We start from the raw sequence: 18,649 nt of genomic DNA on the forward strand, positions 1-18,649 counted from the left end.
GACTGAGCACACAGGGAACTCTGAAAAAGAAGGGCTAGCTAAACAAGTTTTGCAGGACCCACCCATGTACAAAAACCCACCAGTGTGCCAAAGTGGTTATTGAAACATCACGACCTGCACCGACCTAAGCTGCTGGCAGGAATTTATGCTGGTGTTATCAGCAGGCAGCGTGTGAAGTGGGACCTAGTGCCAACTAGGTCAGGACGTGGTTACAAGCAGAGTGCAGAAAGCCACAGCATGTGTACAGAACCTAAAACTGGATCTGTGGGACCAAACCTCTGACAAGGAGATCTGAGCCCTGCTTCTACCACCGCTATAGTTGTCTATTCTAGCTACTTGCTTTCTTGTAGCCTTGCTCCAAAGCTGACACCCAGGCAACAGCCTGCCACAATCCCAGCTTCCAGGTGCCCTTCTGAGGTACAGCTGTGATCTCAGCAGGGAAGTTACAGCACAGCTACAAAACCAGCCTGACTCCTGAGGCAATGGCTCAGATGTCAGGTGGGAAGCAAGATAAGGCAGCACTGGCCAAGCTGCTGCTGGTACACAATGCCTGCTAAAACATGATTGCCTTCCATTAACACTGATGGAGCAAATACATTCGAACACCGCTTGCAAAAGATGCCACACTGACAGGCATGGAGACATATCAAGTACCCAGGACCCAGAGAAACCAAACCACTTAAGGAATCTACTGTCACAGGGGTCAGAGCACAAGGCAGTGTGGTCTGCTAAAGTTTTTATCATTAACCCTTTGAGCAAGATAAGCAATGTCATTTCTGGCAAAACATCCCAGGTACTTAGAGATATATATAGGGGGAATTCCCAAGCCAGAGATTACATCTCACCACTTACATACAGTGCCAAGGATCATCCTGACCTCCTTGAATATATCCAATCTCTTTTTGAATACACTAGTATCTTTGGCTTCCACAATACTTCAGATGTACTTACATGTTGCATACTAAATCCTAGGATCTTCCTTTCATCCATTTCTAACAGTCTGACTGATCATTTCATCAGCTCCTAGCCTGCACAATGATGATTCCTCCTATCCAGCAGCCAGCCAGTGAGAGTTTCCTAAGGAAGTCATACAGCTAGCTTTTAGTCTTGCATGGAAGTCATTTCCATCTCCTTGAAGACCTGCATTGGGTCCCTCCATAGTCTCTAGCTTTATTAAACTTTTTCAAGGACTGCAGACAGCATTCAAACCAAATATATGTACATAGCAGCATACCAATATTTTCTTGCATTCTCATCCTTTCCCAATAATTAATATTCTAATTGGTTCCTTTGGTACAAGGTTTGGGCAGACATTTTCAGAAAACTATGCATAATAGAGAAGAACCATCCCCAAATACCACTCCACAGCCCCTTGTGTTGTATGTATGTATGTCAGGATACTTTTTTCCCATGTGAATTCCTCTGTGTTCTGTCAACATAGGCTTTATTTACTATGGAACACATATTTGGTAGTCTAATTTACAAGCTTCAACATGCATGAAGACGAGTATCATATTTACTACCTTCCCTTTCTGTGTTCCTAAGGCTAATTTAAAAATCACACAGGACAACACCTCACACAGCTCTTACAAACTCCTTTAGACTCCAGCAGTCAAATCCACTTGGGTCTGGAGAGCTTATCAACTGCCCTAAAAAGCTGCTACTGGAACATCAATTTCAAGTAGTTCCTTAGACTAATATCTTACAGAGCACAGCTTGACATGAAAATTTCCAACTTTCTCAGCTCTGGACATTGATGCATGTGACTTGGCTTTTCTTTCCAGATGAGAAGCTAGAGCAGCAACAGGAACATTCTCTAAAGCATGGCAAACAGCAAGCCAAAATCCAGGGTTTCTTTGAAGCTTCATCTGCTGTCCTGAAAACCAATGCTTTGTTCATATTTGCATTGCTCAGCATCCACCACTGCAGTTAGGAAGTCACTAAACACAAGCAGCACTGTACAGATCTGTGGTACTGAACAGCTTTCTGCCAAACTCTAAGCAAACAAGACAAGGAATGTAAAGACCTAAGACTCACAGAAATATTTTATCTATGACTTGGCAGTGCTAGGCTAACAATCATTTGGGACCTCTAAGATTTAGTCTATTCCAGACTACAAAGGAAGCAAGTGTAAATCCAATTCATATTTCCTTAAATATAGCTAATTAAAAGCCAGTTAAAAATACAATTAACAGTGACATAAAATAGAAAAGCCAGAGCATGTTACAAAGAAGAATTCAAAGCATGTCTGCACTTACCACATAACATACACATTTAATGGGTACAGAGACAAGCCAGAGAGCCTTACAACATATAAGAGTCAAGAACAATGGACAGATATTTTTTAAAACTGACCTATTCCTTGTGTTTATTTGGGGTTCAGAACTGTTCAAAACTGACCTATTCCTTGTGTTTATTTGGGGTTCAGAACACGGTACCACTATTCCACATCAAATTAGTCATACCTTTCATTGCAAAATCTGCCTGGATTTTAGCAATTCATCTGATTAGAGCCAGAATCTTCAAATTGCATCATTGTTTAGCTGTGAGTATTCTACCTGCCAAGAGAAGGAATTGAGGTGAGGAGTCAGATTTTTATCTCCGGTTTCATTTCAGCAACTCCCATGAAAGTGTACAGACAGGCTGTATAAAGACTTCTGTGTCCATACAGGTGTACACCTCTATATCCTACAAGTAAACCATGCTGCAGTGCCTGCTCCTTTCTTTATAGCCTTTATCTTGCAAGATTTATCTCTTAATTACTTTATGTGAAGCAGTAAGCAAACAAGGGCACACTGTACCAGCACCCTGACAGACTGACAAGCCTTGTGCTCCAGGCAGGTGGGATAGATAACCGAACTGGGAAAAGCAGGAAGGGAATAAATACTCCCATATTAGCAGTTTACCCTTAACTGAAACAGAACATGCCTTAGCAATGAAAGTGTTAAAGAGAGAAATACAAGAAAAGGTGATATTTGTTTTATTGGTTGCTGCTGAGAACTCGGTTTTGTGAGAGCAGCAAAGCAATAAGAGTGTAAACAACTGGAAGAGAGAAGCAAGGAGTTGTCATAACTGGTACCTGCAAGGATTAGCCAGAGATCCTTGCTGAAGAGTTCGGGGAGCAAGCTAGATTTCACGCCTGGGCTAGAACTCAAGTTTCTTCAACTGTTGAATTTTTAACTTGATACTTATCACCCCTCCCAGAATGAGTTAAAACTGTTTAGCATGTGACCATTACCAGGTAGAAACCCACAGGAGGGACTGAAATAGTGACAATTTGACAACTTACCTTCAGACTAACTCACACCCTCTGCTCTGTACTCTGCTGTTAGGGATTTTCCCTCCTGCACAGCTACATGTACAGCAGTAGCATCTTAAGAGTGCCTTCCACAAGACTAGATAAGAAGCAGGAGTTTGACTCCTCCAGCATCATGGTGATGGATTTGCGAAGAGATTTTTCTTGTTCCTTGGTCAAGTGTCCTTAGAGCACAGGTATATGCAAGCAGCCTCCTTTTCTTGTACTTGTCAAGGACTCAATTCTAGGTGTTGTCACAACAAGAATGACTGCAGGAGCAGAGCCTTCAAAACTTAAACTCTATCTAGTGTTTGAATTCCAACTAACCTTACAGAGCAGAGTTCAGGCAGTCATAAAATCATGGAATCAGAAAATGTCCTGAGGTGGAAGGGACCTACAAGAAACATCAAATCCAGCTCCTGGCCCTACACAGAACAGCCCAAGAGTCACACCAGGTGCCTGAGAGCGTTGTCCAAACACTTCTTGGGATCTGTCAGGCTTAAGATTGTTATGTTTTGTCCTTTAAAGCTAATCACACATTTCTGTAATTGACTTCTGTTTTTAAGACTCCAGCAGAGCCTGAAAAGGGAGATAGTTGTCTATAAGGCAGAAAAAACCATGGAATAGATTGAAGACTCGTAAGTGGCAGGTATCAAGGCAGACAGACGTCCTGCAGCATGTCGCTGAGGCGGAGAAAGAGCATAAATCAACTGCCCATCTGCAAAGGAAAAAAATTATTTCAAAGGGAAGACTGATAACCTACTGCCTCTTATCAGCCCCAGAACTCTTTCATAAGCTCCCTCTCATGCCAGTTATAGTTCCTGTGGGTTCTTCAACAGCCATGGAATAAGAGAAAGGTTTGATAAATCACACACTACAAAAGAAAAATAGCTGTAGCTATAGTAGTACAGCTGTGCAGTAATGTAGCACTGCTTCTCAATATTCAACACAAACTAGGGAAGTAAAACAGCAAGAGTTGACAACTGTAACATTAGAATAATTACAAATAATTGTTTTCAAGCTCTATAAGGACTTTGGAAACTTTCCATTTTATGAAATGACATTTCTGCAGAGTAAAGGTTTTCTTCACAGGTTTTTCTGTGAAGAGGCTGATACTTCTTTCCCCCCATCCAGAGAAAACCCAAGTGTTTCAGTTCCCATACCTTAGGCAGTCTCAAACTGTTTAGAATATGAAATGTGCAGAATAATAAACTATTTTTTTCACTGACTTCAACTTTGAAAATTTTAACATCTAAATAAAAAACTATAAACAAAAGGTGAAGTACAATTAGCATAGGTACTCCTTATGCCTGAAATACCTCTGAACTTCTGCAGCAGTAGCACTAAGTCTTTAAAAAAAATGAGCAAGTACAAGACTACTATGGGGAACAAGCCTTTTTCACTAGAAATATGGGACAACTACCCCCATCCTGACAGGTGACTAATTGAGATTCCACACTCTGTTTCACGTAATTGTAATGAAAATGATACCAACACCTTAAGTTTATCATTCCAGACTTGCTCTTAGGAAGATGTGCTGTTCTTTGTGTGCTCCAACACTGCAGTGGAGCACATATTCTCTGCCTCTGCTTCAGCCCTCCTCCTTATCAGGAGTGATCAATTCCCCCTCTGATCACTCTCCCTGTGTAACATGGGAATCACAGCTAACCCAAAACAAGGCAGGGCAGCTATGAACATACACTCACACCAGAAATGTAATTCAGTTAAAACCTGACCAATCCAATAACAACCATGTAAAATCCACTTCTCTTACTTAATTCAGTGCATTTTAGAGAATGCTTAGCATTAATGCTTTTAAAAATCCAAATTGGTAATTTATTACCACTGTAAATCCTGAAGGATTTTCTATTTTGAAATTTGAAAAGCAGACTCAACTTGTAATAGCATTTTTAACACAACAAGAGCCATTTTATTCATATAAGTTCAACACAGTACTGATGATTCCATCATAACACAACCACAGGAACAGCTCAAAAACTGGGTGATATTTACATGCATCTACCAATATTGTAACTGGTGGTTTATACAGAGTGCTTATTTCCAAGGTGTTTGTTAGCAAAGGACAGAACAGCATAACACTCAGTTAATACCTGAGGAGATGTTTCAAAAGGTATTTCATGTTTCTCATGTACATCAATTGGCATTTTTTGGGAACTTTTTTAAATGAGCTTCTCATAAGATCTTAAAAGATTCACATACAAGTTTTTGTACTCCAGACTGTAGTGCTTTGTAAGTAACACAGACCATAATCACCAAGTAGCCACTGCTGTTGCTCAACCCAAGCAGCATGCAAGGAGTCAAAGAGTCCACAGTAAAAATTCATTCCATTAAGCTCTTTTTAATGACCTGCAATCATTATCAAAAGAACACAAAAAACATAAAAATGCAAACTTTATGCTGAGTGTCCTTTTAAAAGCTAGCAGCACAAAATACTTTTTGAACAGACCAGATATCTGTTGCCTCCCGAACAGTAGTACATCATTTTGTTGTCCATGTTTTTTGATTCCCAGGTTTTGCAAATGCTGATACATCAAGAGTTTTACCACTGTTGCACTGTTCATATAAAGTCTGAAAGTTAACAAACACACAGGGTATTCAGGTGAACACAGTTGTACTGTACATGGAATCAAGCTACATAACAAACATTACCTTTTGAAATAAAACATCACATACCAAAATATTCCATACTAATATTGCTGTCAAATCAAAAACTAAAAACACACTTAAGACAGCTTAGTTGTACCAGCTGTAATGCAGTGCAGTGCCCAGGGGAAAATACATACACTGACTTAGCAGTGTGGGCAGTTATAGAGCTCCACAAGTCATGAGACAACAAATGAGCTGCAGAGATCTAAAAAAAAAAATCAAGTTTACTCTATTAAATGTCTCCACTATGGAAACCCCAGCATGGAAGGAGAGAGTTATTTGTGTACTGGGGGCACACAAACTTTACACGAGATACTCAGATGCCCACAAACAACCACATCACCATTTTGTTAGAAGAGTAACTACTTGTTCATCCTCATTTAAAACAGATCAAGTGCAACTAGAAGTCTAAGCATGAACTCCTTTAGATTTAATAAACATTGAATTTGCTTTCCTCTCCATGAAAGCAGCTCTGCATTCTCTAGATCTTATGTATACTTTCCCACCATCACTTCTGAGACACAGGTAGAAAGAGCAGAGTTGAAGATTTATCAAGCTTCTCTTTCAGGCAATAAAGAGAGAGGCTAAAATACTTCAACACACAGGAACTAATTTACACATAGCACTGCATTTACAGCTCAGCAACTTGCAGAAAGCAGGAACAGTTGCAGTCCAAAAGTGTGCACACTTAACAGATCAATTTAGATAATTTTTCCATAGTGAGGGTTCTTCAATTAGAAGACCCCTGCATGGGGGCAGTTTAAAAGGAAAGCAGATCTACTGTGAGGTGGAAAGGAAAGAAAAAAACAAAGGTAAAGATTACTGGCATGATTTTCAGCCTTTCCAATTCAGAAGAATGTAGAGAGATTCTACATCCTTGCAAATAAAAGCACTAAGATAAGCAACGTTTTCCCAGCTATGGTTAAAGATTTCATATATGTATTGTTTCAGCTTTCACGAACATTCTAACCTTTGTCTGCATGAGCAGGTACTACTACACAAAATAGAAAAGACAATTTACTTACCCTCGCAGCTCTAGAAATAGAATTGGGAGAATTCAAGCCAACAAGCTGGCCAAGGATACGTTTCATTTCCTCTGTTGTTCCTTTTGCATTTGGGACACCTGCAATTTATAATTATGCTGAAAAATGTATACACGATCAGTGTAAAAATTGCTAGAACAGTTTGTAAGAGGTTTAAGAATTAAAATATTTAAGTCTTTTCTGAAGCAGATGTAGGCACCAAACAAAATTGAGTCACGCCAACAAGCTCATAGTACCTCTAAGAGTAAAGTGTTTTTTAATGCATAGTTACAAATACTATTTAATAAAAATGTATTTTAAAATAAACGTACCTGTTTGACAATGGCTTTGAATTTGAACATAGGGATGTACCAGCAATTCCGAAACAGAAATTCTCTCTTTAGGATTCCTTATTAAACAGCGCTGCAAATGAAAAAGGAGGAAATGTTTTGCCTATAAATTATGAATTGTCCTAGGAATTAACAGTATTTATTTAGGTTGTTGAACCAAAGCACTTAAGTCAGACTGCTTTAAGTGCTTATGTATCTGGTGTTGACTTTAACATGGAAACTACATGAAGTAGCTCTAGCTTCATTCTTTTTTTAGAAAAAAGACCTGTTACTACAAGTAGCAGTGAGCATCTCTTTGTGGAAAAAGTGTCTCAAGCACAACTCATTCCGTTTTGGAAAATATGCTTTAAATAAAGAAATAAACATTATTTAAAACAAAAGGAACAGTTACCTTCAGCACATCTTGAAGATCCTTCTCAGCAATATCTGGGAACCCTATTTCATAGCTTGGATCAACAATAGCATGCATTTTATTGATGTGACTTGTTATATGCTGAAACGGAGTCCTTCCATATGTCATACAGTACAAAATGCAGCCCAGTGACCACACATCGCTTTTGGGACTTATCTAATATTAAAAAAACCAAAAAGATTACTCTCTATTTAAGGAACTGGCCCTTCAGTCAATTTATCATGCATCTGTACAGTTTTCACTGTACGAGATCTTTGTTATTATCACACAGAATCACCAAGGCAGCATGCCATTCTCTACTAAGTCAGTAATGTGGCTTCCTTCACTGATATTTCATAAGAAAACTATTCTTCTAAACTATTTTTGAAAATCAACTTACTTGAAGAACAAACTTAAAAATAAAGTTAGCCCTTAATAGGTCAAACAGCAAGATTCTAATTTCAGGTTTAAAAATAAACACAACTAAAAGCACACTAAATTATTTAAACCCAGGAAATGGTGAGAGATCACCACTAAGTCTCCTAAGTGGAAAGCCACAATTCAGTTCCCCTGGGTTTAAAGGACTCGGATGCATATATCAACCATGACACTCAGGCTGTTTCTTGCAGGACAACTTTGCACTTGTCCTGTTGAAGCTGAAGTACTTTTAGAGAAGCACAGAGTGGGGGAGAGGAGGGAAGTGGAGAAAGATGCATACAGAGAACCTGACTCCTAGCACAAATTAGATTTTTGTTTAGATGAGCTGAACAAATCTGCACTTTGGATGCAGTATTAATTTAAAAGTACAAAAGGTAAAAAATTGTCCTTAAAGAAATCTGCTTGAATATTTTATTCCTTGTTTAGGACGACAAGATTGTATTTCATTACATAATAATACTTCCATTCAACTGTTAAAAAGTTAATCTTCACATCCATGCAAGTACATATGGATTTTAAATACTTTTTCACCAAACCATGTAACCCTCAGTTGAAGTTTGACTGCCAATGTGAAAAATGCTTTACCCTTCAGTACTTTTCTCATCATTCACCATTGCCCTGGCGATGTTATAAAATTTTCTACAATACGCAACACACTGTAGCAGAGAAAAATTAGTGGGATACACTGAACTCATACATGTGTCCCTAAAATGCCCAAGCCTGCACCTGTTTTACTTTCCATTTTCCTCAGTAATTGAACATTTACATTTTTCTAAACACCATCTGCCAAATACTTTTAGGTAGTTAGGGTGATTAGGCTTAATCTTCCAACTCTGCACACCATCATCATGGCACAATATCTCTTATGTTCAAGATTCAGTGGAAGATTCTGAAAAAACTTATCTGAAGATACATGATTGAATTACTTCCTTCTTAACATGAATGTAATAGGAGAAAAAAAAATCCTACTACCTTAGAACGAGGCTTGCCATTTTCTCCATAGGATGACCTATCTTCTATTGCTTCAGGTGGCATATAATTCATTGTGCCAGCCTAGCCATAAAAATGAGAATATTTTAAGTAAAGCATGCATTAAATTTAATTAACTTAATAAAAACTTAGATTTCTGTCCCAAAACACTGAAAAGCATCTTAAAAGTTTGTTTCCATTAAGGCTGAATGCCATTATTATTCTGTTCATTAAAAACATGTAAAAACCAATATACATGAATATTCATGTACACATATAAAACCATTCAGCATAATATTTCAATAGTAATTAAGGTTATTACAATCAAAATTATCAGCAGGTACTATTGCGCTTCACAGAAAAATGGACATGAATTTTCCAGAAGTATTTCACCTGAGAATCTTTAATGATACTTGTCACATCCGGCTGCATTTGGTTTGCAATGCCAAAGTCAATTAGTTTTAACATTCCATCAACTATCAGAAAGTTTGCTGGTTTCAGATCACTGTGAATGATGCCTGTAAAAAAGAGTTTAAAGTAAATCCAAATTACTACCATAAGGTTTAGCATTACTCAATTCCCATAACCTTTGCACAGAGAGAAGGTGCAGATTGGCTTCATCTGAGCCTCTGCAGATTGCATGAAAGTGCTTCCATTTCTTCCTAAACATTTAAGACTTGCATGAGTTTGCAGTTAGAATTACTACTTATTCAAACCTGCAGGTACCCCAGAACAGCTCCAAGCAATTTGAGTTGCACAGTTTGTCTCAGTTTGGGACAGACACACCAGCTCTGTGTGCACATGGCCACACTGGGCTGGTGCTCTGGAGTAGTTCAGTGCCTTGTCCATGCCTGTGGCTCCCTCTTTAATTAGCTAAGCAGGTAGTTAAAATAAAATAATTACATTGTTTAGTCTGATTAAAGGTACCATTCTCTGAGGAATATACACAACTGACTTCTCACAAACTAAATTTGTTAAATTTGCACAATTTAACATGAATTTTGGTTACTATCTACATAGTCAACCATAATCATTTTACAAAAATTGCTGACTTTTTTCAAAACATCAGACATATGTATGCAGCCTGAATTTCAGCAGGTTTTGCTGTTTGCTATGTTATTGAATGCTCTAATCCTGAAAATAGATGATGCTTTCTGCTACATGTACTAGTCTTCACTTCATTATTTTACAGGAAAATATCCAAGTCTGCCCTCTCCTTTATAGTATACAAACAGTATATAGATGCATACACAATTATATAGGTAAAGATGAGAGGAAGGCCTGAAGAACTCTAGGAGAAAGCTGAAACACTTCGTCAAAATGAAGATAGAGCTGTCATTAATGACAAAACTATGTCTGGAAAGACTGAGTGGCTAAAATTTGAGTCTAAGAGAGAAAAAGTGGAATTGGGAGCATACAATGTAGTCTAAAACAGAAAATATTCTCTAGCTGCGGCAAGAAAGCGGATAGCATTACAGAAACAGTGACATTTGTGAAATCCTTCAGTTGGCCAAGTCTGTTTCAGTCTGTTTCTGGACCAAGACTTAGTTTTTTTGCTTCACTGCTTTTTTTGTAATACAGTAAATACCCATCTTTGAAGATCACTAAGATTACACCAATACTAAATACTACCTCCAAGATTAAACCAGACCCATATTATCTGCCATAGATCCTATACAAATACCTAGAATTATTTAAGAATACCATATTCATGGATTGTGTGAACAGCTTCCAGCATATTTTTCCAATAGCTCTTTCGTTCCAATGGATCCATCCTTTTTTTCTTTTTAAGCCAGCTATTGAGATCAATATTTCCACACTCCATTACCATGTAGATATGTTGATCAGTAATTTCACTAAAAATAAAACATGTATGTTAAAAGTGAAGGAAATATCTTTTTATAGAGAAATACTGATTAAATAAAATTATTATTTACTCACTAGCCGTAAAGGCGGATGATCTTATCACTATGTTGCTGCAGTCTGCTCAAATGAGCAATTTCATTCTTATAGCTCTCAACAGTCTGTTGATCAGCATCCTCTAGATTCACATATTTGACAGCATACAGCTGCTTCTTGTCATTCAGTACTTGAAACACCTACAAAACAGTATCAGTTAATAACTTCATTCATCCCTAACTCCAATGTACTATGGTCCTCCATCTCAACTCAGCCAGAATACCAAAAGAAGCCTACATTTTCGAAAGAAACAATACAAAGAAATTCATAAAAGTCAGCATGAAAAAAAAAAAAATCAAGAAAGACACCAGTTACAACACAAACAACCCTCTATCAGAAGCTATCTTGGTGCCACAATATACTTCACCAGGTGTAGTACATCATGAGTCTGCAGTGTGCCTAAGATGAGGATTATGAAATAACACTCCCAGAGATACAGGTTTGATCTGCCCTCACACAATGACTTTGTCACATCAAAATCATGTGGAGGCTAGGTCACATGGCACATTAGAAGAGGCTGAGAGCACAAAATCTCACTCAGTCTTAAGATGAGAAGGCTGCAGGAAATTCTATTGCTGTCTTCTATTGCTCCCTATTTAAAGGGAAGGTATGACAGACTCCTCTTGAACCATCAAAGTATGAGATGCAACAGACACAGCTAACAACAAGGAAAATTACAATTGGATATTTTGGTTTTTTCACTGTCATATAGTCCAACGGGAAAACTGCTTGTCCAGATATGCTATGAAATCTCCATCCTTGGCAATATTTAAACACAAAACCCCATGCATACCCTGCTCTATTTTAGCCTTGTTTTAAGCAGACTATGAGAAAGTGACACACACAAGTCCCTGCCATCGTACCTCATTCTACAACCACACACTGGCAACACAGAGAGCTCCTCTTTCTGGAGTTCCCTGCTGACTGGAACCTGGCTAATATTAGTCCAATTGACAAGAAGGATGGGAGGGAAGACCTAGGAAACAAACTTGTTAGCCTAACCTCAGTTGCTGGCAAAATTACAGAGAATATCCTACTGGGTACTACTGAAATGCAACTACTGATCAGACAGTCAACATGGATTCACAAAGGGAAAGACCTCTAAGTAATTAGTTAAATTAGCTATCCTTAAAACACATCCTCCTGGAAGCTATGCTGAAACACATGGAGAACAGAGAGATGATTTGAAAGAGCCAGCACTGCTTCACCACCTGCAAGTCTGTCTGACCAACCCAGTGACCTTCTGTGAGGGAAGGACTACACCAGTGAACAAGAGAAGAGGTAGAGATGTCATCTGCCTGGACTTCTGTAAGGCCTTTGACATAATCCCCCACAACATCCAGCTAAACTACTTATGCTCTTAAGGAAGGAACTATAACAAACCCAAGAGATTTTGCCAATATTGTTTCCCAAGCTCCCATGACCCCAAATTTTCATGTAAAAAGCAGCTCACTCACCACTTCAGACATAGCTACAACTCTACTTCTCACACAAGTTACAGAAGTAGTTAAGAGATGGTCTGGTCTGTCTCCTTCAGGCTGTCAATCAACTTTACAAGTCACCCATTTCCCAACACTGTAATCACACTGCTCTAAACAAGTTTCTCCCATTAGGATGTCCACAATGCAGCACATCTCTTACAAGAGAAGAGCTGATTCTACCAGGAATTTTAATGCTTACTCTACCATAGAAATTATCTTCAAGAAGAAAAAGTCTAAGCATAGCACTAAACCAGCAAAGTTCTAGATTCCATGGGTCAAACACTGCGCACATGCTAACACTAGGCACTCATTAGGTTATTTCAATGTGTATTTACAATAGATTGTACTACTGTGTAAATGACTGACTGCCTAAAAGGATAAAGGAGCACCTTACCTTACTTGAGCCTCCACTACCTATTTGCTTTAACACTGTATAAACTCTTCCATTGATGACAAGGCATTCATGTGAAGGTACAGAAGCTGGAACCTGTGTACACATAGAAAAGGTTAATAAATATTGGTACATGCAACAGAACTTAAGAGAGCTCTACTTTTCATTAAGTTAAAATGCTTTAAGTTGTCTTGCTCTTTCTGAAGATGATAAAGCTGTTTAGAAGCACTAAAGAAACTCCAAATGAAAGCTAGTTCCCCATACACTGATCATCATTTGGCATGTGACGTCACTGCACTCTTGTAAAAGTGCCAGTGCTCCTCACACTGGAAATCAAGGAAAGGATCTTCTTTAATAAGGCTTCCCAGATCATTAGAGACACCTCCCTCTTTACTTATAACGTCAGAAACTACATTATCCAAGAGACTTTCAGTCTCGGCATGAAACTTAAGAGCTGTACTGAAATCATCTACCAATCTATTTGACGCTAATTATTAGCTAAAAGGCTACAGTAGTGTGAAGTTGAAACAGCCTGCATTGCCCATATCTGCAACACCAAGCCATAGAAAGCCTCAAGTTTGATTTATTAATTTGTCAATACTTATCCTCTGGTAGAAAGCTTAAACCTATCCCCCCAGTTTTATCTACAATTGGGATGGTTCCTACCTGAATATGCAACACATCTAAGGTAACCCATTTTTACATTATGTCAGGCCACAACAAACGTATTAAAAGTTGTGAAATCTAAAAAAAAAAAAAAATGGAGGAGAAATGCAATCTTTCACCTCCCTCAAACTCATGGTTTCCAACACACACTGCTTCTCTTTAACGGTACTGTACTGGGTAAAACAGTGGTGTAAAAGCACTGCAGAACAAAATAGAGGCTCTTGGTCTTTTCACTGTCATTAAGTAGGACCTGAAAAGGCTTAGATTGCAGACATAAAGGCTCCAGCATTTAGACAAAACTGAAATGATTTTTCAACATCTGACTTAGGTCATCTAAATTCAGATATACACAAGAACAAAGTTATTTTAGGAATACTAGACTACTTTCCATTACTCCTCCAGGAAGATGAACAGTAACATCAGATGAAAAACTATATATACACATTTATTTTACCTAAACTAGTTCCCAATGAAAATGTGTTAAAAAATGACAGAAAATTGTTACCTGTAAGCCAACTTGATTTTGAAACGGAGTTGCTGGAGTATGTGGTATATAATATGGGAACTGGCTGTAGGGAGTAGAAATTTGACAGCCTGGTAGAAACTTGTCCTTTACGACTGGTGTGCTGAAACTAACAAAAAAATGAACAATACCTGCAATAGTTGTATTTTGTTAAGATTATTTTAACAACAAAGTTGAAATCTTCAATGTTTCTTGAAAGTTAAACCCTATTGACTATAGCAAGAGCTCAAGCCTCAACTTCATTCAATAATTATCATTAAGACCACTTAACTTCTTCATTTAGAAGTCCTTTTAGAAATACACTGAAATAACATACTCAGCAAATGCTTTTAAAAACACAAACTCACTATCTTCAGACAATATCTGGCACTTCCCAGCAACTGAAAAGTGAAAGAACTATAAAGCTAGAAGAGCTGACTATAAGAGTTTGAGCCAGTTACTCTTCTCTAGCTTATTGTTATTTATTCAAAAACTTTTTATATTACCTATTTTTTAAAGTAAGCATATTAAGACAGACAACTTCAAAAACTCTCACTATTGCATTGAGAGTTTAGCTACACTGTATGAGCAGAAAGATAATGGATTTAAGAAAACTAAAAAGATTACAAAAAAAACCTATGTTTTTTTTAATCTGTTCCCTTGATGTGTCTACCATTTCTTTAGTTATATTTCTGAACATACTTTATTTTCCTTCCACTGCAGTCACAGAAACTAAGGCCAAAACCAGAACTGGAAAAAGTGTATATAACTAGGATTTATTTGGTAGAGTAAAACCACAGAAGTAAAAAAAAAAAAAAGGACAAAACCAGTCCAAAGCATGGCTTTCTTTGAATATAGAAACACTCAGCAATTCTGCAAATTTAGCATGTACAAACTAAGTAAAGCGAATTCATTCAAGGACTATTATCACATTCCTTCATGAAATTACGTGGTTCATGCCCTACCTATAGTCTGAGTTCTACAACTAGAGAGACAGTGATCCTACCAACAGGAACAGTGCTTACTCAGCATACAACCTTGACCTATATGATTCATCCTAGAGACTTATGAAAACAATAAGTAATCATATAATTAGAAAGATTTGCCAACACAGGCATAGGGGTTTATGCCTTATTTAAGGTAACACGGATAAACAAATGCTATAATTTCTTAACATAAGTACTTAATTCTGCAAGCTTCTGGATTTATCAAAGTGCTTTTAAAAAAACCTCAGACACTTGCATGTTGGGAAATAAACTGATATATAGTTATCAATCTAAAAAGCCTGACAGCCACATAGTTATCCAAAAGAAAGTGTCATGTAGCAGCGATTGGTGAAAAAGGTAATAGTTCTACTAGGGACTTATTGATTTGATGGTAAATATTCAAATGCTGAAAAGCTGACAAAAAGGCAAAGGTCCCTAAATGCAATCTGAATCTCAAAATCAGGCACTTCACAGAAGCACTTGGAATGTTTGCTATTGAATAGAAAAATTTAACAAACCCTGTAAAAATCTGCTTAAACCTTTTCAGAGATCAACTACCATCTTATAGTAGGCTTACCAGGCCATATAATCATTAGATGTGGTTCTTGGTGTTCCATAAACGTGTGATGGGTCACTTTTCTTAGAAACAGCATCTGGTGGTGATAATTGTCTTGAAACAGGATGACCAGACTGTTCAATGTTCATTTGTTTTCCCTACAAAGGGCAAAGCAAGATATTGTATCACACAAGAAGCCACAATTAAGAACACAGAAATAATTTCTTCAACATGAGACTGCTGCTGCTAGCACACGTGCAGTACGTTGTTTTTGTTACTTTACCTCGCCATAGCAGCTTTTCTGTGACACTTCTTGAGTTGGCATTTTTTTTCTGGCATTAACACAGTTTAGTTTAATCTGCTCCAACTGCTTTCTATAGCTTTCACCAAAACTAGATTGTTGCTGTTGACTTTCCAGACTCCTGGGCTCTGGTGTCTTCAGCTCCAGATGCTGAACTTTATTTTCTGTGAAAAAAAAAAATCAAAAAAACAAACCCAACAAAAAACCAAAAACCAGAATATTAAAATGATTCAATATTCAACACTTAAAGTTTCTAGAATAATTTTACTTCATTTTCTAGCTCAGACTAAAACACAGATGATTTACTGGAATTAGGCCTTAAAAGACTTTAACGAAGTCCTCAGGCTCCATATTCAATTCAATGTAGTAAAATGGCAACTTTCTTCAAGGTCTTAGGATAACACTGTAACAGTAACAGAGATGCAACTGTTTCCTACACCAACACAGCAATAAGAGTACACAACTGTACTACAACATCCCGGGATACTGAGCAGGATGATAAAGCACTGAAGATAAGCTTACTACCATACTCCAAATTAGAAATCAGTTGCCTGCAACAATAGGCAACCTATAATCCAAGTGCAATGACTGAAGCCAGAGGCCTGAAGGGACTTGGCACTATTTCCTAGTTCCTTTTGCACAGGTAGTACTAGAGTGAAACGGTGGGATGTGACAGTGCAGGCTGCAAACAGCACAGCTTAAGAGTGTTCCTTCATGAGCCTGAAAAGTTTTCTTTTCAAATTACTAAAAAGCATCCCATGCTGAGCAGCTTAGTGAAAGTCAGCTGCTGAAGGACTGAACTACCTCAACCAACATCTCACCTGGAAACATGAATGAAGCACAAACAGGGCAAGTATGACCTGAAACCCAAACTGTTCAGTGAACTTTTCCCACTGACTTGGCATTGGGAACAGTTCACTGAGGGGACAATGAAGTTAAAAAAAAAAATCACAATTTTTCAACTGCAATGTTTCTTTCCTACAATACATACGTATTTATACAATCCTAAATCCAACTCTTGCAATTAGACATTTTCACCTAATTTTTTCAGCAGGATAAGAAACCTGCTGAAAAACTTAGGGAACCAGCCTTCTGATGAAACACTGAAGTAATTAGCAACTAACCACAGGAGGTTAGTACATGTATTCCATATTCCATGAAGTTGGTAAATAACTAGTAGCAATCTTCTAGATTTTACTAGCCCTGAAATCTAGCTTGCTATAAATCAATGCTGGTTAGAACATTTTCTGGAAAGACAACAATGTAATCTAATACCATCCCTATTTCTAGCTGACTTCACACCAGTCAAAATCCATGCAATATCTAAGTGAAGTATTTCTGAAATACACCAAAATTGTTTTTAAAAGAACTTTAAGAACCATTCTCCAAAAGTATGTTAATAATGCAGTAACTTCCACTTTTTGAAAAACATTTAGCAATTTATTTTTTCAATATACAGAAGAGCACATTTTCCATGCTTATTCTATTTCAAACTACTCAGACATGACATTAATAGTTACCCGCTCTTTTTGTCACAAGACTTGCATCCACTTTGGTTTTGAGAGTTACAGTTGAATTGGTAGCTGTTTCTGAGCTGCCCTCATCCACCATCTGCAACTGTAAAGCTGTTTTTTCTTGTAAGGACTGAAGAACATAAAAAGCATATTAAAAAAGAATCAAAGGAAAATTAAGGAGTAGTTTAAGGAGTAGTATACAAGAGATATTTCCTTAAGGTGATTAAGTGGCAGGTGCACTGCAAAGCAAACATGCCTCAGGGAACTGTGCAGGTTACACAGACAAGTATTACTGATGCTATTTTTAAATACATCAACATTCTGAATTTTCATAATCCAGTTGCTACAATAAAGGCCTAAATGCTTACTATTCTGAAATTTTCTTTTAGGGGATGGGGACATGGGACATGAAAATGTAAGACACAGTAATGAAAGACAATTGTTTTTTTGATGAAAAAAATCTCTATCAGAAGCTGGGATTTATGGCTTGATAGGGCACTAACTTAGTTGAATAGACTTCATTAAATAAGGTACTTCCCATGGTAAAATTCATGACCACACCTGAAAGAGGTTCTGTAGTCAAGTTGAAAACTGTTTATCCCCTCTTGATAAATCATATTCCAAATGCTACTCCCATTCCTCCCATCAGATGTACTGCTCAGAGAAAGCTCTTTTTTAATGCCCTATTATGCATAAATATTTTCAAGTTTAAAAGCCACAGTGAATCTTTCTATCCACAAATGATTACTTAAAGGGACATCTTACATTATTTCTTTCTCAAATTGAAAAAGGTGTTATTATCTTTCTTACTAATATCATAGGATAGTTAGAATTCCTTTATATATTTAAAAAACACTTAAATTACCTGCAAATCTCCCAGGCTGTATGAATCACGCCCACAAGGTTTCGGTTCTGATGGTGGAAAAGGTGCAACAAAGGCTGTTTGTTTGGAGCTGGACGTTTGCCTGTTGAAGTAATATTCTTAATTGCATCACATATCAACACAGTGTGGCAATGGTTTTTTTTGGGAATGATATGTAAAAAGTAGTTGTGTGAAGATTTGGGCTACAAGTTTCAAATATACAGAAAAGCAGGTCCACTCGAACAGCAAAGTGAGAAACAACACAAAGAAGTCCCACAAAATGGGGATTTAAAAATATC

General features: G+C 37.5%; 1 protein-coding gene across 1 annotated transcript in view; it reads right to left on the reverse strand.

The window, feature by feature from the left end:
- Nucleotides 1-5,240: 5,240 nt before the first annotated feature.
- The window catches only part of TTK (TTK protein kinase), a 29,760-nt gene continuing 16,351 nt past the window's right edge, over nt 5,241-18,649 (reverse strand). Inside the window, exons 10-23 of the mRNA XM_041412345.1 lie at nt 18,354-18,453; nt 17,495-17,618; nt 15,957-16,138; nt 15,695-15,831; nt 14,135-14,261; nt 12,967-13,059; nt 11,074-11,231; nt 10,837-10,988; nt 9,526-9,650; nt 9,136-9,216; nt 7,726-7,902; nt 7,317-7,407; nt 6,988-7,085; nt 5,241-5,884 (exon numbers count right to left, since the gene is read on the reverse strand). Coding sequence (XP_041268279.1) covers nt 5,795-5,884; nt 6,988-7,085; nt 7,317-7,407; nt 7,726-7,902; nt 9,136-9,216; nt 9,526-9,650; nt 10,837-10,988; nt 11,074-11,231; nt 12,967-13,059; nt 14,135-14,261; nt 15,695-15,831; nt 15,957-16,138; nt 17,495-17,618; nt 18,354-18,453 — 1,735 coding nt within the window. The 3' untranslated portion in view covers nt 5,241-5,794. The remainder of the gene's footprint in view (nt 5,885-6,987; nt 7,086-7,316; nt 7,408-7,725; nt 7,903-9,135; nt 9,217-9,525; nt 9,651-10,836; nt 10,989-11,073; nt 11,232-12,966; nt 13,060-14,134; nt 14,262-15,694; nt 15,832-15,956; nt 16,139-17,494; nt 17,619-18,353; nt 18,454-18,649) is intronic.

The sequence above is a fragment of the Onychostruthus taczanowskii genome, unplaced genomic scaffold (assembly GCF_017590055.1).
Source record: "Onychostruthus taczanowskii isolate IOZ18803 unplaced genomic scaffold, ASM1759005v1 scaffold39, whole genome shotgun sequence".
Classification (NCBI taxonomy): Eukaryota; Metazoa; Chordata; class Aves; order Passeriformes; family Passeridae; genus Onychostruthus; species Onychostruthus taczanowskii.